Genomic DNA, 26,103 nt, shown 5'->3' with positions numbered 1-26,103 from the left:
ATATAACATTATATATCTAATATCTAATTATGATATCATAATATATAATAATATATTCTATAATAAAAACCACACTGGTGTTAGTTATAGCCCTTTTTTGACTCCATGTCACATTCTTAAAAATACGTTTAAATAAAAAACGTATATAATAAAAGCAAAAAAAAAGTGTATAATGTAATGATGAAAGCCTACGGTATTAAGATATTGTTCATACCGAAATCCAAACGCTTTTTTTAATTTTTTTTTTATTTTGAAAAGACGTGAAGGGAAGCGGATCCAGCAAAGGCGTCTTCTTCCTGCCGCGTCCGCGCTGGGGAAGTGAGAAGAAGGAAAGTCGCTGGGAGTCCGGAAGTGGTGACGTCATGAGTTGCCAGACTTTACCTGAGTGTTTGTCAGCAGACATGTTGGAAGAAGAAGAAGAAGAAGACTTGGAGGTGTTCAGTAAGGTAAAAAAAAAAGTTCATGTTTGACTTATTTGTGGAGTGTTTTGTTACGTGAGTGTGGTGAAGACGCCATGGAAAAGTTTTCTGGCTTCCTTTTCATGGCCGTCGCTTTGTTTGTGTTTTTACGAGTCGTCAAAGTTGCCTGTCAGCTGACCAGCTCACCTTTAAACTCCACTTTCACTCTTGACGTCTTTTACACATTGAATTATTTGACTTATTTATTTTAATATTTGAAGAATACGTCTGAAAAACTACTAGACGGAGATTACGCGTCCATTTATTTATACTACTACTGTATACTCAATATATTGTTATACATTATATTACCATACAGCAGGGATGTTTAACTCATTTTAGATCGGGGGCCACAAAAATATACTCCCAAATGGGCCGGACTGGTAAAATCACGGCACGATAACTTAAAAATAAAGACAACTTCAGATTGTTTTCTTTGTTTAAAAATAGAACAAGCACATTCTGAAATTGTACAATCAATCAATCAATGTTTATTTATATAGCCCTAAATCACAAGTGTCTCAAAGTACTGCACAAGCCACAACCACATCCTCGGTTCAGATCCCACATCAGGGCAAGGAAAAACTCAACCCAGTGGGATGATAATGAGAAACCCTGGAGAGGACCGCCCCTCTAGGGCGACCGGTGCAATGAACGTCGAGTGGATCTAGCATAATATTGTGAAAGTTCAGTCCATAGTAGGGATGTCCTGATCCGATATTTGGATTGGATCGGCCGCCGATATTTGCCAAAAAATGCGTATCGGCAAGGCATGGGAAAATGCTGATCCAGATCCAGTTTTTAAAAAAAAAACCCAGTCCGTGTTTTCCAAAGCACCGATTTAAATAATACATTCCACTTTTCTGCTGCTCCCTAATTTCCGTTCCGCATTTTCCAGCACACCTTCAACACATCCACAGGTCTGTGGATTCTCACAACAGTTGCTTTGAGCTGCTGGCATTACACGACAGGCTCTTCTCACTCTTTCCTGTGTCTCCTTCTCACAGACAGCAAGCGCACCTTCTTACACACGTCACATACTGTCACGTCATACGTCACATACTGTCACGCCATACATCACATACGTATACGTCCTCTCCCAGCAGAGAGGTAGCAGCATGGCTAACGTTAGCTGTGATGCTAGCGCAGCCGTGCGAGCAACGTTCCCGCTAAGGTGCGCGCCTGTGCAATTGCGCGCTGCTCAAGCGTCCTCTGCGCATAGCAATTATATGCCACGCACAAAATCAAATAAAAAAAATAAGCGCATAACAATTTTCGACACACGGACACGACAGAGAAAACAGTTTTCGTCATCATTGTTCAAATATTGTAACGTCTGTCGAGACGCTTATCTCCATTCGGTGCCACACGCCCACACCATCAAAATGCCGAGGCAAACATTTCCAGATCAACACCGTATGAAAAAAATAGTGATTTTTTTAGTTATGATTTCCTTCTCTGCATGAAAGTTTAAAAGTAGCATATATTAATGCAGTATGAAGAAAAATGTTTTAATGTAGACATGCAAGCCTTGAAAGAAATTTTTGAAAATCAAGACTACATTTCCTGCAAATGGGTGCATTTCTACCCTATATTTTAACTTTAGATTTATTCTCATATCAAACTCTTTTGGCTGTCTTTTTGACACTTACATCCGGCGCCCCCTCCACACCCTGGATTATAAATAATGTAAATAATTCAATGTGATTATCTTGTGTGATGACTGTATTATGATGATAGTATATATCTGTATCATGAATGTGGACCCCGACTTAAACAAGTTGAAAAACTTATTCGGGTGTTACCATTTAGTGGTCAATTGTACGGAATATGTACTTCACTGTGCAACCTACTAATAAAAGTCTCAATCAATCAAAACACATAGAATCATCATACTGCTGTGATTATATGCATCAAGTGTTCATTCAAGGCTAAGGCAAAATATCGAGATATATATCGTGTATCGCAATATGGCCTTAAAATATCGCAATATTAAAAAAAGGCCATATCGCCCAGCCCTAGTTCAATGATGCCATTTCTGTTTGTCATGTATAATTTTTTCTATTTTGTTTCTCCTTGAATAAACTGGTCAGTTTCTTGTTACCAACCATTGTGTATTATTCAAACTCCCCTAATTCAGCTGGCTAGTTGTTATCAAGAGTACTAAAACCCTTTTCAACATGATTCTGACAACTAAGTAGGCTAAATAACTTTAAACTTTAATACATGCTCGGATAGGCCAGTATCGGTCAGTATCGATATCGGATCGGAAGTGCAAAAACAATATCGGTATCGGATCGGAAGTGCAAAAACCTGGATCGGGACATCCCTAATTGTTATACATTATATTACCATACAGCAGGGGTGTTAAACTCATTTTAGATCGGGGGCCACAAAAATCTACTCCCAAGTGGGCCGGACTGGTAAAATCACGGCACGAAAACTTAAAAATAAAGACAACTACAGATTGTTTTCTTTGTTTAAAAATAGAACAAGCACATTCTGAAATTGTACAATCAATCAATCAATGTTTATTTATATAGCCCTAAATCACAAGTGTCTCAAAGGGCTGCACAAGCCACAACGACATCCTCGGTTCAGATCCCACATCAGGGCAAGGAAAAACTCAACCCAGTGGGATGACAATGAGAAACCTTGGAGAGGACTGCAGACTCTAGGGCGACCGGTGCAATGGACGTCGAGTGGTTCTAGCGTAATATTGTGAAAGTTCAGTCCATAGTGGATCCAACATAAGGGGAGGTTACCCACATATGCGGTCCTCTCCAAGGTTTCTCATAGTCATTCACATCGGCGTCCCACTGGGGTGAGTTTTCCTTGCCCTTATGTGGGCTCTGTACCGAGGATGTCGTTGTGGCTTGTGCAGCCCTTTGAGACACTTGTGATTTAGGGCTATATAAATAAACATTGCTTGATTGATTGACTGAATAAATCAAATCAAATCAAATCAACTTTATTTATAGAGCACATTTAAAATTTACCACAGGGGTAGCCATAGTGCTGTACAATGAGCAGGTTAAAAGATAAAACGAGTACCGAGCAAACACAACACATAGTGAGAGTCCAGTCCATAGTGGGGCTAGCAGGGGACCATCCTGAGCGGAGACAGGTCAGCAGCGCAGAGATGTCCCCAACCGATGCACAGGCGAGCGGTCCACCCCGGGTCCCGACTCTGGACAGCCAGCATTTCATCCATGGCCACCGAACCTGCAGAAACGGCAGAGAGAGACAAGTGTGCAATTGTTACATGAAGCCATACTCGCTTGTATGTACGCTGTAGTGGTGACGTTTTCGTAGCTAGATAAGCTAGCCTGTTTGTGAAGCGATGAAAAATCAAAGAGTGATTAAAATAATGTCGAGTTTGGACGGCGTTAATAGTATAGAGCATGGCTATTCAACTACATCATGAAGAGGGCTGCAGTTTCAAGAGCTCAAGGCCTCAGGGACCGGACATCGAAATTTCTATGTTTCGTCAGAAAGTGCTTTTGCAGTTTATATTCCTTTGAGACTGCGTTTACTTGATTGCAAAGTAAACACATCGACTTTCACACTGCACTGTCAATAAACTCATTATTCTGCCATTGGCCACACACACACACACACACACACACACACACACACACACACACACACACACACACACACACACACACACACACGTATACATGTTCCACGTTCCTGGTACCTCTTCTTCCGGAACCTGAATGAGATACAATGTGTGTGTATTTGCAAAGATTGCAAACACAATGTGCATTCATGTTTATGTCCTTGAACATAGTGTACCAGTACTGCGCATGAATACAGTTCACTCTATCCCAAGGTTAGAACATATTCTCCTAACAGTAACTATTAAAATTGTATAAAATACAGACTCCATTGAGTGCCCAAAACTCTAAACTCCACAAACTGTAAGTAACTTGTTGGCCAAATGGATAACAAAGCTTTCTTTAGCTCTTAAATGTGTTTATGTCTGCTTTGGAACTTGTCTATTAGATTGCAGGGTTAGGAGAAAGTGACAAAAAAAATCACTGACAGATAATTCTCAGTATGATGTCGCACTGTTCTGACTGTATATTTCATATGTTCTACTTCAGAAAATGTCGAATGAGACTCCATTGCCCAGCACTCCCAGCTCGCTGGTTAACCAGTACCACCTGGATGGAGATGAGGAACAGCAGATGGACGCCAAAGACCTGTTTGTCACGGTTGACAAGCCAGAGAGTCACATCACGGCTTTAGAGACGTTCATCATGTACAGAGTTCTGACCAAGGTACTGTTTCATATACAGCTGAAAACTGAAAAACTTAATATATATATATATATATATATATATATATATATATATATATATATATATATATATATATATATATATATATATATGTATGTATGTATGTATGTATGTATGTATGTATGTATGTATGTATGTATGTATGTATGTATGTATGTATGTATGTATGTATGTATGTGTATATATATATATATATATATATATATATATATATATATATATATATATATTAGGGGTGTAATGGTACACAAAAATTTCGGTTCGGTACGTACCTCGGTTTAGAGGTCACGGTTCGGTTCATTTTCGGTACAGTAAGAAAACAACAAAATATACATTTTTTGGTTATTTATTTACCAGATTTGTAAACAATGGCATAACATACATATACACACAAGTATGTCCCGATCCAGGTTTTTGCACTTCCGATCCGATACCAATATTGTTTTTGCACTTCCGATCCGATACTGACCGATACCGATACTGACCGATACTGGCCTATCCGAGCATGTATTAAAGTTTAAAGTTATTTAGCCTACTTAGTTGTCAGAATCATGTTGAAAAGGGTTTTAGTACTCTTGATAACAACTAGACAGCTGAATTAGGGGAGTTTGAATAATACACAATGGTTGGTAACAAGAAACTGACCTGTTTATTCAAGGATAAACACAAAATAGACAAAATTATACATGACGAACAGAAATGGCATCATTGAAACTAGGGCTGGGCGATATGGCCTTTTTTTAATATTGCGATATTTTAAGGCCATATTGCGATACACGATATATATGTGGATATTTTGCCTTAGCCTTGAATGAACACTTGATGCATATAATCATAGCAGTATGATGATTATATGTGTTTTGATTGATTGATTGAGACTTTTATTAGTAGGTTGCACAGTGAAGTACATATTCCGTACAATTGACCTCTAAATGGTAACACCCCAATAAGTTTTTCAACTTGTTTAAGTCGGGGTCCACTTAAATTGATTCATGATACAGATATATACTATCAGATATATACTATCATTATAATACAGTCATCACACAAGATAATCACATTGAATTATTTACATTATTTATAATCCAGGGTGTGGAGGGGGGCGCCGGATGTAAGTGTCAAAAAGACAGCCAAAAGAGTTTGATATGAGAATAAATCGAAAGTTAAAATATAGGGTAGAAATGCACCCATTTGCAGGAAATGTAGTCTTTATTTTCAAAATTTTCTTTCAAGGCTTGCATGTCTACATTAAAACATTCTTCTTCATACTGCATTAATATATGCTACTTTATACTTTCATGCAGAGAAGGAAATCACAACTAAAAAAATCACTAATTTTTTCATACGGTGTTGATGTGGACATTTTTGCCTCGGCATTTTGATGGTGTGGACGTCTGGCACCGAATGGAGATAAGCGTCTCGACAGACGTTACAATATTTGAACAATGATGACGAAAACTGTTTTCTCTGTCGTGTCCGTGTCGTGTCAAAAATTGTTATGCGTTAATTTTTTTATTTGATTTTGTGCGTGGCATATAATTGCTATGCGCAGAGGACGCTTGAACAGTGCGCAATTGCACAGGCGCGCACCTTAGAGAGAACGTTGGTCACACGGCTGCGCTAGCATCACAGCTAACGTTAGCCATGCTGCTACCTCTCTGCTGGGAGAGGGCGTATACGTATGTGACGTATGACGTGACAGTATGTGACGTGTGTAAGAAGATGCGCTTGCTGTCTGTGAGAGGGAGACACAGAAAAGAGTGAGAAGAGCCTGTCGTGTAATGCCAGCAGCTAAAAGCAACTGCGTGAGAATCTACAGACCTGTGGATGTGTTGAAGGTGTGCTGGAAAATGCGGAACGGAAATTAGGGAGCAGCAGAAAAGTGGAATGTATTATTTTAAATCAGTGCGTTGGAAAACACGGACCGGTCTTTTTTTTTAACTGGATCTGGATCGGCATTTTCCCATGCCTTGCCGATACGCATTTTTTGGCAAATATCGGCGGCCGATCCGATCCAAATATCAGATCGGGACATCCCTACACACAAGGTCCATTGCCAGGGTTAATGTGGTCAACATATATAAAATAAAAACTAAATACGATAAGGCTCAGAATGGTTTCTTAACAAAACATACATATACATATAAAGTGCTGTTTTTTTTATTGATTGATTGAGACCTTTATTAGTAGATTGCACAGTACAGTACATATTCCGTACAATTGACCACTAAATGGTAATACCCGAATACGTTTTTCAACTTGTTTAAGTCAAACGACATTAAACTGCCTCAAGTTGTTGCTCAGATTAAATAAAATGACAAAACTTTTCTTCTACATATAAAAAGTGCAACATTAAACAGTTTCAAGTCAACTCAGCCTCAGATTAACTTTTCTTTCCCCCCCCAGCCTGGCTAACTTGGCAGTAAGAGGGTATGTGGGCTTATTGTTCTTCCACCATAGACGTGGGTCAAAATCTAGTTTCTAATGCAATATGGTCTTAAATCTGCTGCTATAAAAACATTTGTTATTGCTTTAGCCCTGCCTGACTCGCCGAGGAGAGGCTGCTTGAATGCGGTGGTGACGTTTCAAATGGTTTAGCATGTTTGACGTGTTGTCAGAAGCAGCTACTGAACAATGTCGGCAAACCTCCGTCCTCCATTGTTGTATCGCGCAGCCAAAGTGTTCCCAAACGGGAGATCTTAACGAGGCAGGAGGGTCTTCCAGCTCTGACTTTTGCATGTTGTCGTAGCCCGGTCGTTGATAGCGTGCCGTGTGTTGTGCCTCGGTGGGCATTGTTTACACAACGTGCGGTACGCTACTTAATATGTCCGTGTGGAAACTCGTTCGGTACACCTCCGAACCGAACCGAAACCCCCGTACCGAAACGGTTCAATACAAATACATGTCCCGTTACACCCCTAATATATATATATATATACACACACACACACACACACACTGTCGTGGTCAAAAGTGTACATACACTTGTGAAGGACAGAATGTCATGGCTGTCTTGAGTCTTGAGTTTCCAATAATTTCTACAACTCTTATTTTTTTGTGATAGAGTGATTGGAGCACATACTTCTTTGTCACAAAAAACATTCATGAAGTTTGGTTCTTTTATTATGGGTCTACTGAAAATGGGACCAAATCTGCTGGGTCAAAAGTATACATACAGCAACATACATTATCAATGTTGGTGATGTAGAAAAGTTACAATCAAATCAAATTAGTTTCATGGCATGGCCTCTTAACTTCATGTGAGTGATTATGATTGACGACACCTGTTGACTTCTCTGAGCCCATTTAAATAGGGCTCATATGATGCAGTCATTAGACTCAATTACAACCGCGACAATAGGAAAGTCAAAAGAACTCAGCACAGATCTGAAAAAACGAATCATTGACTTGAACAAGTCAGGAAAGTCACTTGGAGCCATTTCAAAGCAGCTTAAGGTCCCAAGAGCAACTGTGCAGACAATTGTTTGTAAGTATAAAGTGCATGGCACAGTTTTGTCACTGCCACGATCAGAAAGAAAACGCAAGCTATCACCTGTTGCTGAGAGAAAATTGTTCAGGATGATCAAGAGTCAACCGAAAACCACCAAAAAGCTGCTGGAACACAGGTGTCCGTGTCCACAGTCAAGCGTGTTTGTATCGCCATGGACTGAGAGGCTACCATGCAAGAAGGAAGCCCTTGCTCCAGAAGCGACACCTTAAGGCTCGTCCAAAGTTTGCTGCTGATCACATGGACAAAGATAAGACCTTCTGGAGGAAAGTTCTGTGGTCAGATGAAACAAAAATGTAGCTGTTTGGCCACAATACCCAGCAATATGTTTGGAGGACAAAAGGTGAGGCCTTTAATCCCAGGAACACCAATCATACCATCAAGCATGGTGGTGGTAGTATTATGCACTGGGCCTGTTTTGCTGCCAATGGGACTGGTGCTTTACAGAGAGTAAATGGGACAATGTAAAAGGAAGATTACCTCCAAATTCTTCAGGACAACCTAAAATCATCAGCCCGGAGGTTGGGTCTTGGGCGCAGTCGGGTGTTCCAACATGACAATGACCCCAAACACACGTCAAAAGTGGTAAAGGAATGGCTAAATCAGGCGAGAATTAAGGTTTTAGAATGACGTTCCCAAAGTCCTGACTTAAACCCCATTGAGAACATGTGGACAATTCTGAAGAAACAATTCCATGTCAGAAAACCAACAAATTTAGCTGAACTGCACCAATTTTGTCAAGAAGAGTGGTCAAAAATTCAACTAGAAGCTTGCCAGAAGCTTGTGGATGGCTACCAAAAGCGCCTTATTGCAGTGAAACTTGCCAAGGGACATGTAACCAAATGTTAACATTGCTGTATGTATACTTTTGACCCAGCAGATTTGGTCACATTTTCAGTAGACCCATAATAAATTCATAAAAGAACCAAACTGACTACAGTCCCTTTTGAAAAAAATCCCAAAAAATGCCATACTGTCCAAGTGACTTTTCCTCTTTTATCCACGATTTCTTCATTTTGACTTTCTCTTCTCACTCCATGCAAAGAATCAACCGCCAGACAACCAAACATGATAGTTCATACTGTCACTCCCATTAATCGGTGATCACTTCCTGTGTTGCTCGGTTATCAGAGAGCGAGTGCCTTTGTTCATGCAACCTACCTTGATCGAATGTTATATCGAACACGTTTTTTTAAATTACATCGATCGCGATGTATCTTAATATCGTTTTATCGCCCAGCCATAGTTCAATATGACTTTGAAATGATTCAGGTCCTCAGCACTAAAATCACATGGTCAATTCAGACGTTCTATCATTCTTTGTGTCTAGGATTGGAAGCAAAGAACTCAACAACAAGTAACGGGAAGCAATACAAACAAACGGCAGAAAAGCGTACCAAACAATTGTTTGTGTTTTCAAAAAGACTGAACGCAACATCTGACAATTTAAACCAATTTTAAGACCACTAATAACACACACCTGTCCCATTAAAACATGCTTTATTGTGGTTTCAAGTCAGTATTCTACAGTTTTAAATGCCTCCATTTCAGAGCTAGTAATATGCCATAATAATCAATCAAACATTAAAGGGTAAATATGCCTTCAAAATGCTTACTGTCACAATTAGTTCAGTACAGCGAAACCTTCAAAAACAAATGCCTTAAAAGTCATAACATTTTGACTACAACAATTGCTAAATAAATATGCCAGCATTATCATGTAAAACAGTAAACCTTTTATGTGATGTTTTTTTTTTTTTTTGAGGTAGCACCGACAGTATGTGATTTGTCTCTCTAGACCACGAGAAGTGAGTTCGACTCGTGTGAGTATGAGGTCTGCCGGCGCTACCAGGATTTTTTTTGGCTACGAAGCAGACTGGAAGAATCCCATCCAACTCTTATTATACATGTATGTTAAACACCCTGCACACATACTCATTATATAGCATGACGTACAGTCTTATTATACATGTATGTTAAACACCCTGCACACATACTCATTATATAGCATGACATAAAGTCTTATTATACATGTATGTTAAACCTGAAGTGAATGTAGAAAGAAGAAACATAAAGGAAGTAAAAATAAGCATAAAGGGAGTAGGAATAAGTATAATGGAAGTAGGAAGAAGCATAAAGGGAGTAAAAAGAAGCATAAAGAGAGTAGGAAGAAGCATAAAGAGAGTAGGAAGAAGCATAAAGGAAGTAGGAAGATGCATAAAGGAAGTGGGAAGACACATAAAGGAAGTAGGACAAAGCATAAAGGAAGTAAGAAGAAGCAAAATAAGCATAGAAAGAAGTATAAAGGGAATGGGAAGAAGTATAAAGGCAGTTGGAAAAAGCATAAAAGGAAGTAGAAAGAAGCATAAAAGGCAATACGAAGAAGCACAAAGGAAGTAGGAAGAAGCATAAAGTAGGAGGAGTCATAAAAGACAGTAGGAGGAAGCATAAAAGTAAGTAGGTAGAAGCACAAAAGAGTAGGAAGAAACATAATGGGAGTAAGAAGAAGGATAAATGAAGTAGTAAGAAGCATAAAGGAAGTAGGAAGAAGCATAAAAAGAAGTTGGAAAAAGCATAGAAGGAGTAGGAAGAAGCATATGAGCCATTGGAAGAAACATGATTTAGGAAGAGACATAAACTGTTGTAGAAAGAAGCATTAAAGGAAGTAGGAAGAAGCATAAAGGCAGTAGGAAAAAGCATAAAGCGAATAGGAAGAAGCATAGAAGGCAGTAGGAAGAACCATAGAAGGCAGTAGGAAGAAGCATTTAAGGAATCAGGATGAAGCATAAAGTAGGAAGAGACATAAAAGGCAGTAGGAAGAAGCATAAAAGGAATAGAAAGAAGCATAAAAGAAAGTAGGAAGAAGCATAAAAGAAAGTAGGAAGAAGCATAAAAGAAAGTAGGAAGAAGCATAAAAGAAAGCAGGAAGAAGCATAAAAGAAAGTAGGAAGAAGGATAAAAGGAAGTAGAAAGAAGGATAAAAAGAAGTAGGAAGAAGTATAAAGTAAGAAGAAGCATAAAAGGAAGTAGGAAGAAGCATAAAAGGAAGTAGGAAGAAGCATAAAAGGAAGCAGGAAGAAGCATAAAGTAGGAATAAGTGTAAAAGAAAGTAGGAAGAAGCACAAAAGGAAGTAGGAAGAAGGATAAAAGGAAGTAGAAAGAAGAATAAAAGGAAGTAGGAATAATTATTAAAGAAAGTAGGAATAATTATTAAAGAAAGTAGGAAGAAGCATAAAAGGAAGTAGGAAGAAGCATAAAGTAGGAAGAAGCATAAAAGGAAGTAGGAAGAAGCATAAAAGGAAGAAGGAAGAAGCATAAAAGGAAGCATAAAGTAGGAAGAAGCATAAAAGGAAGTAGGAAGAAGGATAAAAAGAAGTAGAAAGAAGGATAAAGGGAAGTAGAAAGAAGGATAAAGGGAAGTAGAAAGAAGGATAAAAGTAAGTAGGAAGAATTATAAAAGGAAGTAGGAAGAAGCATAAAAGGAAGTAGGAAGAAGCATAAAGTAGGAAGAAGCATAAAAGGAAGTAGGAAGAAGCATAGAAGAAAGTAGGAAGAAGGATAAAAGGAAGTAGGAAGAGGCATAAAAGGAAGTAAGAAGAAGCAGGGAAGCACTACAAGTTGGTGAGTGAGGAGCACATGAAGTGTTTGTTGCTTCAGCCTCTGCCAGAGAAGTTTGTGATGAAAGGAATGGTGGATCGCTTCAACAATGACTTCATTGAGACCAGGAAGAACGCCCTGCATCGCTTCCTCAACAAGATGGCCGAGCATCCCATCCTGTCCTTCAGCCAGCACCTGAAGGTCTTCCTGACCGCTCAGGTATGACACCTTCAAAAAGTACATCAGTGCATGAAATATATCACATTGAAGAATATTTCCATCATTGTGGGAGGAATAAAGTCCATCCATTTCTATATATCCTGTGGCATCAAAATCCTGCTCTTGGACTTTCTGCAGGACTTCCCGGCCCACAAGAAGCAGGGTCCGAGCTTCCTGAGTCGGATGAGCGACACGGTGCGGGCAGTGGCCAACTCCGTGCGTGGCCTCAGGAGCCGGCCGGAGGAGTTCTCTGTCATGCAGGACTATGTGGAGAACTTCAGCAACAAGATCTCAGCCGTGGACAAAGTTTCTCAAAGGATCATCAGAGAGCAACGAGGTACTTCATAATTCTCTGACAAGGACCGGGTGTTTCCTATTCAGTAGAAGAGAAAGCTATGGTCTTTTAACTATTCGTTTACAGTGTGCAGTAGGAGGCGCACAGTAGGCCTCTGACTCTTTGGGCACCACACGATTCGATTTGATTCTTGGGGGTAACGATTCGATTCAGAATCCATTCTCGGTTCAAAACGATTCTCGATTCAAAATCAATATTTTTTTATGTATGTTGGATGCCAGTTCTATGATTAACTACAATGCTCTATAAAATACATAAACAGCTCTGCTAAAATGTATATATTACATAAAAGAACATTTGTTTTGTTTAATAAAATCTTTGGGCACCACACAGTTCGATTAAATTCGATTCTTGGGGGTAACGATTCGATTTTTGATCGATTATATCAATAAAAAAAAAATGTATTCTAAGTTCTTTACATTCAAAGTCAATACTCGGTTTAACTCGATTCTTGAGGCTAACGATTCGATTCAGAATTTATTTATTTATTTTTATTTTTTTAATTCAAAGTCAATACTCTTTTATTAACATTGGGTGCCAGTTCTGTGATTAACGACATTCTTCCATAAAATAAACAGCTCTGATAAAATTGTTGTATTACTTAAAAGAAAACTGGTTTTGTTGAATAAAATTCGACCCAAACATTTAATAAAGTCAAATACAAATAAGGCAACAAGAGAAGTATCCAACACTTCTCTTTTCCAAAGTAAATCTGTACAGCAGATTTGTCTGAGTGGCTTGACAGGACAGATTAAAGAAAAATATATATTTTAATCGATTTTTGCTTTTTTCGAATCTGTTAAGAATCATAACAAATAAGAATCGGGGTTCATTCGAAAATCAATATTTATTTTTTTTACACCCCAAGCAGACAGGATACAAGAAGCCTTGCTAACCACTACGACTGGGAATCTTTGGGCACCACACGATTCAATTTGATTCTTGGGGATAACGATTCGATTCAGAATCGATTTTCGATTCAAAACGATTCTTGATTCAAAGTCAATACATTTTTAAGAACATCGGTTGCCAGTTCTATGATTAACTACATTTCTCCATAAAATAGATAAACAGCCCTGATACATTTCTAAAACTGTGAAGCAGATATGATCATCTACATCAACAATATAATTTACCTGAGTGGGTGAACATGACATATTTAAAAAATATAAAATAAAATAAAAATTGTCATCGATTTTTTTATTTTTTTTTATTTTTTAAACGATTAAGAATCGTTACAAATAAGATTATTATTATTATGTTTTTTTTACACCTCACTAACCACTCAGCTAGAGTGCTTGAAGTTGGCTGGTTGGATTGACTTAAATATCAACATTAACGGTACCAAGTATTGTGTCAGTAAATGGTCAATACAACAGTGATAAGATTAGATTTTGTTATCATCCCTAAATAGTTTATGGTTGTTTGTTATTATTATTATTAAATAAGCAAGTAGATGAATACTAGTTTTGACAAAATAATACATGTGGAAATGGAGTAATATGTTAGTGCATACATTAGCAGCTAAATTTGGAGCCTCTGTAACCCGTTTTAAAACAGTTTATTATCACCATTTATATACCAAATAATATATTGTAATGTAAATCGTTATTGCAGGAGGCTGCAATATATTTTTTAAATTAAAATAAATCAAACTATATTTATATAGCACTTTTCATACACAGGCAAGTGTGTATGAATGAGATCGATAGCTCTATAAAAGAATCGCATTCTTTAAACATTTTTAAGAAGCGTTTTAAGCTAAATTTATTGCGACGTTACGCTTAGTATATTTAGCACACCCCTTTGGTTGAGGAATTCACATTAGTCGCATAATTTTGGTCTTGACCTCTGTATGTACGATGAGATTATCGCAGATCTTTAAGGTGCAACCTTTTAATCAAATTTGAATAATAGAATATTTAGACTGATTTGGTGGATTTAAAAAATCCTTTTTTATTTATAAATGAAATTGTAAATGGGTATTTGATGGGTAGATTTTGAAATGTATTGTATTGTACTGTATTTTGTATACTATATGATGATGTATATTTTAACTGTGGGTTCCTGTCCATAAGATGACCTTTTTGCAGAACGGACTCTGATATTAACAAAATAAATAATAATGGGTAGGAACTACTTTTTATCCCGCCTGGGTAAGTGCGTAATGCGTAAGCGCAGTGGCACGCAGCGTGTGATATTTGTGTAAAAACGGTAAGATCAGCACCTCACGTTGAACCACAACACAGAAGGGCAGTCAGTCATCACTGAGATCATCTCCCACAGGCAAAGTCAAACCTAGATTTATTCAAGGGTTCCTCAAGAATTGATCGTTTAAAGTGGATCACATAGATAAATTATACACAGCAAATGCAATAAAACAGCCCTGGTGAACATAATTTATTTATTGAATTTGATATTTTACTGGCAATTTCAATTTGAGCCACTCAGTATTATGAAATCATAAATTACTACAAGGTCTTATATTCTTAAAGGGAAACTGCACTTTTTGAGGATTTTGTCCACGATTTCTGTGCGTTTTAAGTCGGGTTGGGTGATAAAACGATATCAATATGCAGTGTTGGCGCGAGGAATTTTTAAAATGGGGTCCCAGGGACCCCATCAAGTCATAAAAATGGGGTCCCGACTCCCACAGTAAATGTTTGGGGTCCCACTTTTTTGTAACCGTTTTGAAAACAAATGATAAATGTATGCATTATCCTGTTATATCTCACATTCTGTATTGTGTTTTGGAAAAAGGTTGTCATAAACGTTAAATTAAGTTACTTCATTAAAAAAATAATACAAAAGAAAACACTTTTGTATGCATATGTAAATGTATTCAGTTATAAACATTCATTCACTTTCTTCTTTCTTTCATGGATCTAAACTTTACCGCTGCCGGTAGTTTTTTCTATATTTGCATTTAATAGGTTGTAGGTTTATTTATTTCAGTATAAAACTGTAAAAAGTTGTTTGCTTCGGTCATGAAATGATGATAATGGTGTGCCAGGGCATACATACATTATTTATTTAACGCTTAGATCTCAAGAGTCTACATCAGTGATCCTCAACAGGCGGACCGCGGTCCATGTCCGGACCCAGCGACGTGTCCGTCCGGACCCAGCACGAATTATACTAAAAAAAAAAAATTTTTTTTTTTTTTTTTTTTTTTTTAAATTATTATAATTATCCATCCATCCATCCATCTACTTCCGCTTATCCGAGGTCGGGTCGCGGGGGCAGCAGCTTAAGCAGGGAAGCCCAGACTTCCCTCTCCCCAGCCACTTCGTCCAGCTCCTCCCGGGGGATCCCGAGGCGTTCCCAGGCCAGCCGGGAGACATAGTCTTCCCAGCGTGTCCTGGGTCTTCCCCGTGGCCTCCTACCGGTCGGACGTGCCCGAAACACCTTCCTAGGGAGGCGTTCGGGTGGCATCCTGACCAGATACCCGAACCACCTCATCTGGCTCCTCTCGATGTGGAGGAGCAGCGGCTTTACTTTGAGCTCCCCTCGAATGACAGAGCTTCTCACCCTATCTCTAAGGGAGAGCCCCGCCACTCGGCGGAGGAAACTCATTTCGGCCGCTTGTACCCGTGATCTTGTCCTTTCGGTCATGACCCAAAGCTCATGACCATAGGTGAGGATGGGAACGTAGATCGACCGGTAAATCGAGAGCTTTGCCTTCCGGCTCAGCTCCTTCTTCACCACAACGGATCGATACAGCGTCCGCATTACTGATGACGCCGCACAGATCCGCCTGTCGATCTCACGATCCACTCTTCCCCCACTCGTGAACAAGACTCCGAGGTACTTGAACTCCTCCACTTGGGGCAAGATCTCCTCCCCAACCCGGAGATGGCACTCCACCCTTTTCCGGGAGAGAACCATGGACTCGGACTTGGAGGTGCTGATTCCCATCCCAGTCGCTTCACACTCGGCTGCGAACCGATCCAGTGAGAGCTGAAGATCTTGGCCGGAGGAAGCCATCAGGACCACATCATCTGCAAATAGCAGAGACCTAATCCTGCAGCCACCAAACCAGATACCCTCAACGCCCTGACTGCGCCTAGAAATTCTGTCCATAAAGGTTATGAACAGAATCGGTGACAAAGGGCAGCCTTGGCGGAGTCCAACCCTCACTGGAAACGTGTCCGACTTACTGCCGACAATGCGGACCAAGCTCTGACACTGATTATACAGGGAGCGAACCGCCACAATAAGACAGTCCGTTACCCCATACTCTCTGAGCACTCCCCACAGGATTTCCCGGGGTACACGGTCGAATGCCTTCTCCAAGTCCACAAAGCACATGTAGACTGGTTGGGCAAACTCCCATGCACCCTCAAGGACCCTGCCGAGAGTATAGAGCTGGTCCACAGTTCCACGACCAGGACGAAAACCACACTGTTCCTCCTGAATCCGAGGTTCGACTATCCGGCGTAGCCTCCTCTCCAGTACACCTGAATAGACCTTACCGGGAAGGCTGAGGAGTGTGATCCCACGATAGTTGGAACACACCCTCCGGTTCCCCTTCTTAAAGAGAGGAACCACCACCCCGGTCTGCCAATCCAGAGGTACCGCCCCCGATGTCCATGCGATGTTGCAGAGTCTTGTCAACCAAGACAGCCCCACAACATCCAGAGCCTTAAGGAACTCCAGGCGGATCTCATCCACCCCCGGGGCCTTGCCACCGAGGAGCTTTTTAACTACCTCGGCAACCTCAGCCCCAGAAATAGGAGAGCCCACCACAGATTATAATTATTATAATTATAATTATTATAAAAAAATATAATAATTGTATTCATCTGTGAGTTATCGCTAGCGCAAGTCAATGTTCTTCGTTGTTTTTAATCAAATATCTCCACGTTTCGTTTACACTTCTCGTGTCTCACTCACTCCGTCTCTCTCTCTCTCTCTCTCTCTCTCTCTCTCTCTCTCTCTCTCTCTCTCTCTCTCTCTCTCTCTCTCTCTCTCTCTCTCTCTCTCTCAGAGAGAGAGACGGAGTGAGAGCGAGAGAATGCCACTCTGATTGGCTAATTCCGGGGTATGGGTTGTCATCTCTATCACGACACGCTGATAGGCTGTTACCACCTGGGTCATACACATGTGCAGTGCACAGTGCATGGAACCTTTCGCTGCAGGCACACAGTTGTCTCGTATCGCTACTTCGCTAACTGTTCACTCGTCAGTCACTGAATGTGAATCAAATCACAATGGCATGCTCCAAGTTGGCTCAGGCTGGTAAAAGAAAGGTGGACAGGGAAAAACGACGTTTCAGGGAAGAATGGACAGAGCAATATGTTTCATCCTACCTACTGCAAGTACCAGATCAATGTGTCTAATATGCAACAGTACTGTTGCTCTGGTGAAAAGTGAAAATCTGAAACGTCACTATCTGAAAGAGCACCGCGAATTTGAAGAGACATTTCCTCATGATTCAGAGCTAAGAAAAAAAAAGAAATCACGAGGCTGAAAAAGTCATATGAAACATCAAGCAAGATTTTTGTTAAATCTATGACACAACAACAAATAGCAACAGAGCAGTAACGTGCGGTGAGGTTGATAGCTGGTGAGGCACTGACTTCATCACAGTCAGATTTACAAACATATGAACCCTAAAGAGTATCTTATTCACCATTTGATTGGCAGCAGTTAACGGGTTATGTTTAAAAGCTCATACCAGCATTCTTCCTTGCTTGGCACTCAGCATCAAGGCTTGGAATTGGGGGTTAAATCACCAAAAATGATTCCCGGGCGCAGCGCCACTGCTGCCCACTGCTCCCCTCACCTCCCAGGGGGTGATCAAGGGATGGGTCAAATGCAGAGGACACATTTTTTCAAAGTTCTTATTTATTTTTGTTTCAAAGAAAATATTTCATGTATTTTATTGGATATTTATTTTATTTTTGTTAATTTTAAGAAAATGTTAAACTACCTACCTCCTGCTACTATATAAGCTTGACCGATAATAAACGGACCCAGCCTGTTTAAAAAAAAACATTTGTGGACCTTCAAGATTTGTACTTGAGGACCCCTGGTCTACATCAACTTCAGATCTATCCGTCAATTCTAAGTTTTTTGTTTTCGTTTTCATGTTTGTTTGTTTTATGCCCTTTTTTGTCAAAAAAAAAAAAGTTTTTTTATGGCAAACACACAAAATATGCAAAATCTTGCACAAAAAATATTTTTTAAAGTGGACTATTTGATGTGAAGTAATCGGAGCCTTGGATAGGTCAATAATTCATTAAAAAAACATTGATTTTGATTCAATATTATGTTTTGAGCAATGACAGTTTTAAAGAGGAAAAAAACAGCTTTGTTTTAATAGTCAACATTGCAACTTTTTTTCTAAATTACATTTCACCTGTAAGCTTTTTTATTCCACTTTTGTTATGTTTTTGTTTATTTTATTTTTATAGTATTTTTAGAATGTGCCGTGCGCCACACTTTTGACACCCCTGCTATAGATAATAAAAAATCAAATCTGATAAGTCTATCGATAAAAAGCAGAGCCTTGTGATGCATGCGCGTTTATCATAACGCACAGTCAGCATCTTTGCTTCAGTAAACAATGACGGTGATGATGTCGGCGATGCGAGCAACACTTACTAACTTATCAGCCACTTCTCCAATAGACTCCTTGTGAACACTCCTTGCACATTAACACTTCAAAAGGCACATATTTGCCCCGTTTGTTGACCTGCAAAGTATGTTTTTGGGGTGGAGGAGTCTGGTCTGGTGCTGTTTAGCTTGAAGCTAACAGCTAGCCTGTCTCCATCCTCGAACGATGTCGATTCAACGGGAGATAAAATTTAAGTTTCCATGAACTCACATAGACTAAAACAACTCATTTACTGGAAACATGGCACAGGATGAAGTTAAAAAGGTTGACTTTACACTCACCTTAGTGTTTACCTCGAAGTCTTTCTTTTGAAAGCCCTTCGCGGTAAAGTTGTCCGAGTGCAAACTGAGGCAGTATTTGTGATTGATAAAACTTTCGACAAATCAAAATTCACGACCAATAAAAACGCAAAAACCGGTGACGGAAATTTGACCCGGCAAATATAAACGAAACAAAACACTGGCGTGAAAAGACACAAAAAGTGCGTTAACGCCAACACTGAATATGTTCTGCAAAAGACACGTAATCGATATCAATAAAAATGTGTCTGATCGTTTTTTTTTTCTTCTTCGTCAGAAGAAAGCGGAGTATGGAAGCAAGGTCGGTTGCGTGTACAAAGGCACTCGCTCTCTGATAACCGAGTAATGCAGGAAGTGATCAGTGGGAGTGACATGCTAACAGCCAATCAGGTGACAGTATCAACTCTGAAGTTTGGTTGTCTGGCGGTTGATTCTTTGCATGGAGTGAGAAGGGAACGTCAAAATGAAGAAATTGTAGATAAAAGAGGAAAAGTTTTTTCTGATTTTTTCAAAGGGACCGTAGTCAGACCAATGTGGTCTGTAAATGATGCAAGGCAAGACCGCTAATATCACACCACCTTAGCTGCGCTCACCTTTTAGAGCACAGCTGTAACTTCCTGCCACTATGCCTGCAGGAAATAGGTTTCTCTATATTTACATTTTCACACTTTGTACTATTTTATTACACTTTCTGAAGCATTTCTTACATATTCCTTATTTTTGAACCTCCATTTTAAGAGATTATTGTTAAGTCTTCAATACGATTTTTTATATTTTGTTTACATTGCTTGAGTGTTTTCCATCCTTGTTAAGTTTCGTGTTGCCATTTTATTTCCTTTCTGCCTTGATAGCTGGGGGGTTATAATCAGAGGATGGTTACATTTGAAATGGTAGCAAAAAGTATATTTTTCTCCTGCTCCTTATTTTGATAGGTTGTAAATATATCAATATAAAACACTTATATTGTGATACAGTTTTCAGCCATATCAGCCAGCCCTCGTTCTACAGAGTGAAAAACTGCTAGCACAAGGTGGCTAACAATACAGGTAAAAGGGTTTGACCTATTTTTCCTGTAAATCCTTTGAAAAAAACATCCAAAATCCTGCAACAATGTGTGATATACTTGCTGCAAGTATATGTAGTGTAGTAACAGGCACATTCATAATAACATGTAATATTTACAGTACGTTGGTCATTTTAAGCTTGACCGCAACTTCTTTCTTGGGCGCATTCATTTCATAGTGTGAATAACAACGGACGCTACTTCAACAACACCTGGGAGTTGAACTTTGCTCGTAATGCCTGCAGCGCGGCTCCAGGCCTATAGACACAACAATACTACACCCTGGACAATGGGCATATGCACACACACCCCACCCCCATTCTAAGCCTTCACCACCGCTTGAATCCCTTAAGGGTGATGGAAGGCTGAGCAGCGCTTAGATAGCAGCAGCCTGCCTCTGTAGCCCCCACTCCTTCCCCTCTGTTGCAAGTCTTGTGGATTCTTTGTAACTTGTTTGTGTGCTATGGCTATTGAGTTTTTTTCCCCTTGGCCCCAGTCTTAGACTGAATATTTGTTTTACTTATCTCCCCCCCAACCCCCAATGTTTACCTGTTTCCCACCTTTTTAATGGCCGCCGGAAGTTGGCTGACCCGTCAGCGGTCCTGTTCTCTCCCCCTATAATGTTTGTCTGCTCTTGAGTGGGACTGTGCTGAAAACGTAAGTTTGACTCCTCGTATGTATTGACAATAAAACTGACTTTGACTTTGACTACTTCCGACAACAACAACAACGTAAAGGGCGTGTTCTGTTTTTTGCTACTACTAATCATAACAAAAAAAAAGGATCTAGAACCTTATCTTTTGTAGCCCGAATACGCGGATATAACTCCCGCTAGTGGCCGGAGGAGCAGCATGTGTGTGTCTCTGTGTTACTATCTAGAAAAGTAGTTCCTCTGAGTTAGCTCTTGCAACAACAATGTCGCTATGGCTTGGTTAATATGCAAGTCATATCATGTAAATGAAGCGTTGTTGGCAGTTTTGGATGTTTTTTCAACACAACTACTACAACTTGCATTGTTAGCCACCTCTTGCTAACAGTTTTTTACTATTTAGAATACAGATAAAAAGAAAAGTGTGTTCTTGTCTCTCATAAGGATTGTGAATGATAGACAGAAATCCCCCAAAAAGTGAAGTTCTCCTTTAATCCTGTGCTATGTTATTATTTCAGAAACACACCTTTTTTTAAATACAGCAAGACACAGGTGTTTTAAAGTGCCAAATCAGTATTGCCGATACCAGCCTGTAATTTTACTCAGTATGGTCTCTAAAAGGTTAACAGTTGTATGGCACGTCACTAGTAAAACTACATAATATATGTATGGATTCCATGTTCAAGTTTGTAATATATATATTATAGGTAATTGACATGTATATGAATATCCGGATGATTGTGTAAAATGTGTATTCCATGTTAACAGAGTATTTGGACGAGCTGAAGCAGTATGGGCCCACATACAGCCAATGGGCCGACACCGAGGAGGAGCTGGGCGAGCCCCTGAGACGTGTCGCCTCCTGTGTGGAGCGATGCTGCAAAGAAACAGAAACTCAGATCCATCATCTGTCCGAGGTCCTGGTCCCTACTCTTCACGAGTACGTGCTCTGTGGTGAAGTACTCAAGGTGAGCCACTACCTTATACAGCACAGGTTGTCAAACTCAAGGCCCCGGGTGGCCCAGATCTGGCCTGACACATCATTTTATATGGGCCGCGAATGCCTTGAAATGTAACAAATATTATATAATCATATATCACGAGAACATGTTTTCCTAAAACAAAAATAAATACTTAACTATTTGTTTGACCTGTGTAATGTATCTGCAATAATAATGTTGTTCATGTTAATAATGTAGTGTTTGTATGAATTTAGGTTGGAAAGTAGTTTTTATTTGTAATAATAATTAACTATTAGTTTGAGTTTCCTGATAATGGGACAATTACATGATCATAACTTTTTTTGTTCAAATAAAAATATCTGATTGACTTTTATTTATATATAATGTGTGTGTGTATATATATATATATATAGTAATTTATTATACTATATATATATATATATAGATAGATAGATAGATAGATAGATAGATAGATAGATAGATAGATAGATAATACTATTTATCTATGTATAGTACTATCTATATATATATATATATATATATATATATACATACATACAGTATATATATATATATATATATATATATATACATACAGTATATATATATATATATATATATGTATATACATACATACATACAGTATATATATATATATATATATATATATGTATATATATATATATATATACTGTATGTATGTATGTATGTGTGTATATATATATATATCATATAGACACCAGCCAAATTTTTTGGGCCCAAAGCGGCCCCCAAGTTACAAAGTTTGGACACCCCCTAGTCTAAACTGTAAGTATTGTACTTTTTACACATCAGCTGTTTGATTGTAACCTGCAGCTTAGTTGTAGTTGTCATCACAAATTTGAAGGTGTTAAAATCGCCATGTAAAATCACTCATGCTAGTTAGTAGCCTGTGTATAGCAAATCCAATGTAAATTAGCATTGAGCTAACACATTTGTTTTAATGTTGGAATGTCACAGAGAAGTTATTTTGTATGTCCTTTACAGCGTTTAGATTTTTAAAGAGCTTCTTTTTTTACTCCTGTTATTTCCGTTTATTTGGGATCCCCGTTAGTCCCGAAAATTAAAAAATCGAACCATTGAGGCATGGCTCCAAACAAGCCCTTGGAATTTGAGACTTAAGTGACGTATTTTCAGCGGATATCTCCATATATGGTCGAGGTATACCCGCCATTTTTTATCCCATAGTCATCAATAAGCCCCTCCTTTTTCTCTATCCTCTTCTTGTGGGGCAGACTGGCTCGTACATGCACATGCATCCTCCGCTGTTGTCATTTCGGCATGTGAATAAGAGCGCTCACAAAACGGTGCATTCTGAAGAGACGGTCAGAAAGCGGCTTAATGATGGTCCGTAAAACAAAGTTACGCAATATTTTGACCAAAGAAAATCATAATATGACCCATTTAAAAGGCTCTGAAATGAGACAAACAATTAAGTTTCTGCTAAGCTAACAAGAAGAGACTTTAGCATGGAGCTACTTGTGTTGGAGTTCGTACATTGGACGGTTTTAGATGCAAGTAATCCCATATCTGTTTTTTTTTTGCTGATATCGGACTGATATCAAGTTTCGATATCGGCTCGGGACACCCCTAATGAAAATACACGTGTGTGGAAGCATATTTTACATTTGAGTCACACGGCAGATTTGGAAATTGTTACTCAATTGTGCTTGTCTGTTTCAGGCTGTGATGCGACGGAGAGACAATATCCAGACCGACTTCGAGACCAAAAACGAGGCGCTATTATCCAAAAAGACAGAACTGGAAGCTGTAAGTGCTGCTTTGCTCGCACACATTAGTAGTCCATGTTAGGCACACACTTCCTTATTCCTGTCAGCCAATCAAAAGATGTTTGGGAGTTTTCCCTCGTCTTGTGTGCTAGGAATCAATCACCCGAAATTAATCGCCTGCTTAATGGAATAAGAGTCGCCAATATTGGATCACATTTTACAGCGAATCATCATAATGAAAAAAAATACAAATATCACATTAATACATCGAAACGTCACAAATGTAATTAACTGAAAATGATAAACTGTTTTTTATGAGTCGTGGTCAGAAGTTTACACTCAAAAGGCATTTATTTGAACCATTCTTGTTCCACTGTGGAATGATTTCATAGTCTTGGTGCTGCACGATTAATTGATATCGAATCGTAATCCAATTATTATATTATGACCATTTATGTAGGTGCTGATTTATATGCTTTGAATCAAGTTATACTCAACATTCCACCTTTTTTTAGAGGTCCGGGGCTAGCATTGGAAATGTAATGGAGAAGCATTCGAGACCACACCAGAATAGCTGGCGAGAGAAATTAATCAGAAATGCACTTAAAACTTTTATGAAGAGACATCGTTTTTAATTCATTTGAAAACAACAACAAAAGATTTGCAAACAAAAAATATATATTTGGAAAAAAAACAGTATATATATATATATATATATATATATATATATATATATAAATTATATTATAATATATATATTATTATATTATTGCATTATTTTTTTGTGTGTTTGTTTGTTTGTTTGAGGTTTTGTGTGGGGGTTTTTCTTGTTTTTTTTCTTGGGTTTTTTCAAAGAGAAACCCAAAAACATGTTTTTTGTTACAGCTCAACTTCAATCTGATCAATATGTTAAAATTTGTCAAATTCTTGGATGACGGTGTGACCATATGGGCGTGATTGTTGACTACTTCCGTCCTACACGCAATAGGATGCGTATGGATGTAAACCAAAAAAAAAGTGTTGCAACCCAAAAAAAAGTTTTGCATTCAAAATACACTGAAAAAAAAATGATATCAAAAAATGATTAACAAACAAAATAACTTTACAATCCAAAAAAAAGTGCCTCAAAGATTTGCAACCAAAACATTATTAGCAAAACTAAAAAAAAAAAAGATTTGCAAACAAAAAAAATATTGTCTAACAAAAATTATGGATTTGCAACCGAAAAAATATTTTGGAAATAAAAACAGATTTGCTGCCAAAAAACGTATTAGCAAACAAAAATAATGACTTTACAACCAAAAACCAACCAAAAAAATCATTTGCTACCAAAAGAATGTTTTGCAACCAAAAAAAATGTGCAACTCCCCAAAAAAGATTTGCTACTAAAGAAATATTTGGGACTTCAAGTAATTTACAACCCCAAAAAATTTGCTACCAAAACATTATTAGCTAACAAAATCAATGAATTTGCAACCCCATGACAGAAGATTTGCAACCACAAAAAAAGATTTGCAACTTTAGAGTTTCCCATTTCTTCATTCATGTATGTATGTTTGTGGACCACAACTAAGTGAAGAAAATTTGGCGCTTCTGTGCTCGCCCTCTCTCGTAAACAAATTTAAATAGAAGATGTATCATAAATCGCCTTCAAAAACACTCCTCAATCATACCTGCTCTGCCAGAGAAGATGCTGCAGAAAGGTTCTATGGTGACAATTTTGCAATTTTAACATTGTAATTAGTGAGGGTAGATGCACAATGAAAGTGAAAGAGAGGAGTGTCTTCCAGTAATCAAATAGAAACGGTCACAAAAGTAAAATTATTTGTCCCGTGAGCACAGATCCGCCTCCACAAGCCCAAAGAGCATGCATACAGCCACGTGCAGAATGTTATTTGTTTTAACAACAGCTTTCAGCAACACAGGAACTCTTTATTTACAACTCTGCAGAATATTTATCTCCACTAGTACATTGCACTTTACTGTGTTTATGCTTGTCCTCTAGTTACTCTACAAGTACAAACAACAACAAAAAAAACTTCAGAAGCAACCCAACCTTTATAACTTCCCTAAGTGCTAAGAACTTGAAGACGCGACACAAGTGACACTCTTCTGTCGTTGATTATTTGTGTTTTCAGTGTCAGCTGCAGGATGAAGTCAATGTTCTGGCAGATCGGATGGAATTGGCCAACAATGCATTGAGAGGAGACTGGGTCCATTGGCAGAACAGTGCAAGAGAAGACCTGAAGTCAGCCTTCATCTCGACAGCTGACAAGAATGTCGACTGTTATG

The 26,103-nt window shown here is 38.7% G+C and overlaps 1 protein-coding gene across 1 annotated transcript in view; it reads left to right on the top strand.

Annotated features, from left to right (window-relative positions):
- The first annotated feature begins 291 nt into the window (after window positions 1-291).
- snx7 (sorting nexin 7) overlaps window positions 292-26,103 on the top strand; it is a 29,950-nt gene continuing 4,138 nt past the window's right edge. The window contains exons 1-8 of the mRNA XM_061965098.1: window positions 292-446; window positions 4,571-4,747; window positions 10,075-10,185; window positions 11,934-12,092; window positions 12,231-12,429; window positions 21,849-22,048; window positions 23,765-23,851; window positions 25,950-26,103. The exon at window positions 25,950-26,103 is cut by the window's right edge and continues 5 nt beyond it. Coding sequence (XP_061821082.1) covers window positions 363-446; window positions 4,571-4,747; window positions 10,075-10,185; window positions 11,934-12,092; window positions 12,231-12,429; window positions 21,849-22,048; window positions 23,765-23,851; window positions 25,950-26,103 — 1,171 coding nt within the window. The 5' untranslated portion in view covers window positions 292-362. The remainder of the gene's footprint in view (window positions 447-4,570; window positions 4,748-10,074; window positions 10,186-11,933; window positions 12,093-12,230; window positions 12,430-21,848; window positions 22,049-23,764; window positions 23,852-25,949) is intronic.

Source organism: Nerophis lumbriciformis, linkage group LG07, assembly GCF_033978685.3.
Source record: "Nerophis lumbriciformis linkage group LG07, RoL_Nlum_v2.1, whole genome shotgun sequence".
Lineage (NCBI taxonomy): Eukaryota > Metazoa > Chordata > Actinopteri > Syngnathiformes > Syngnathidae > Nerophis > Nerophis lumbriciformis.
This window is presented reverse-complemented; position numbering and strand designations above follow the sequence as displayed.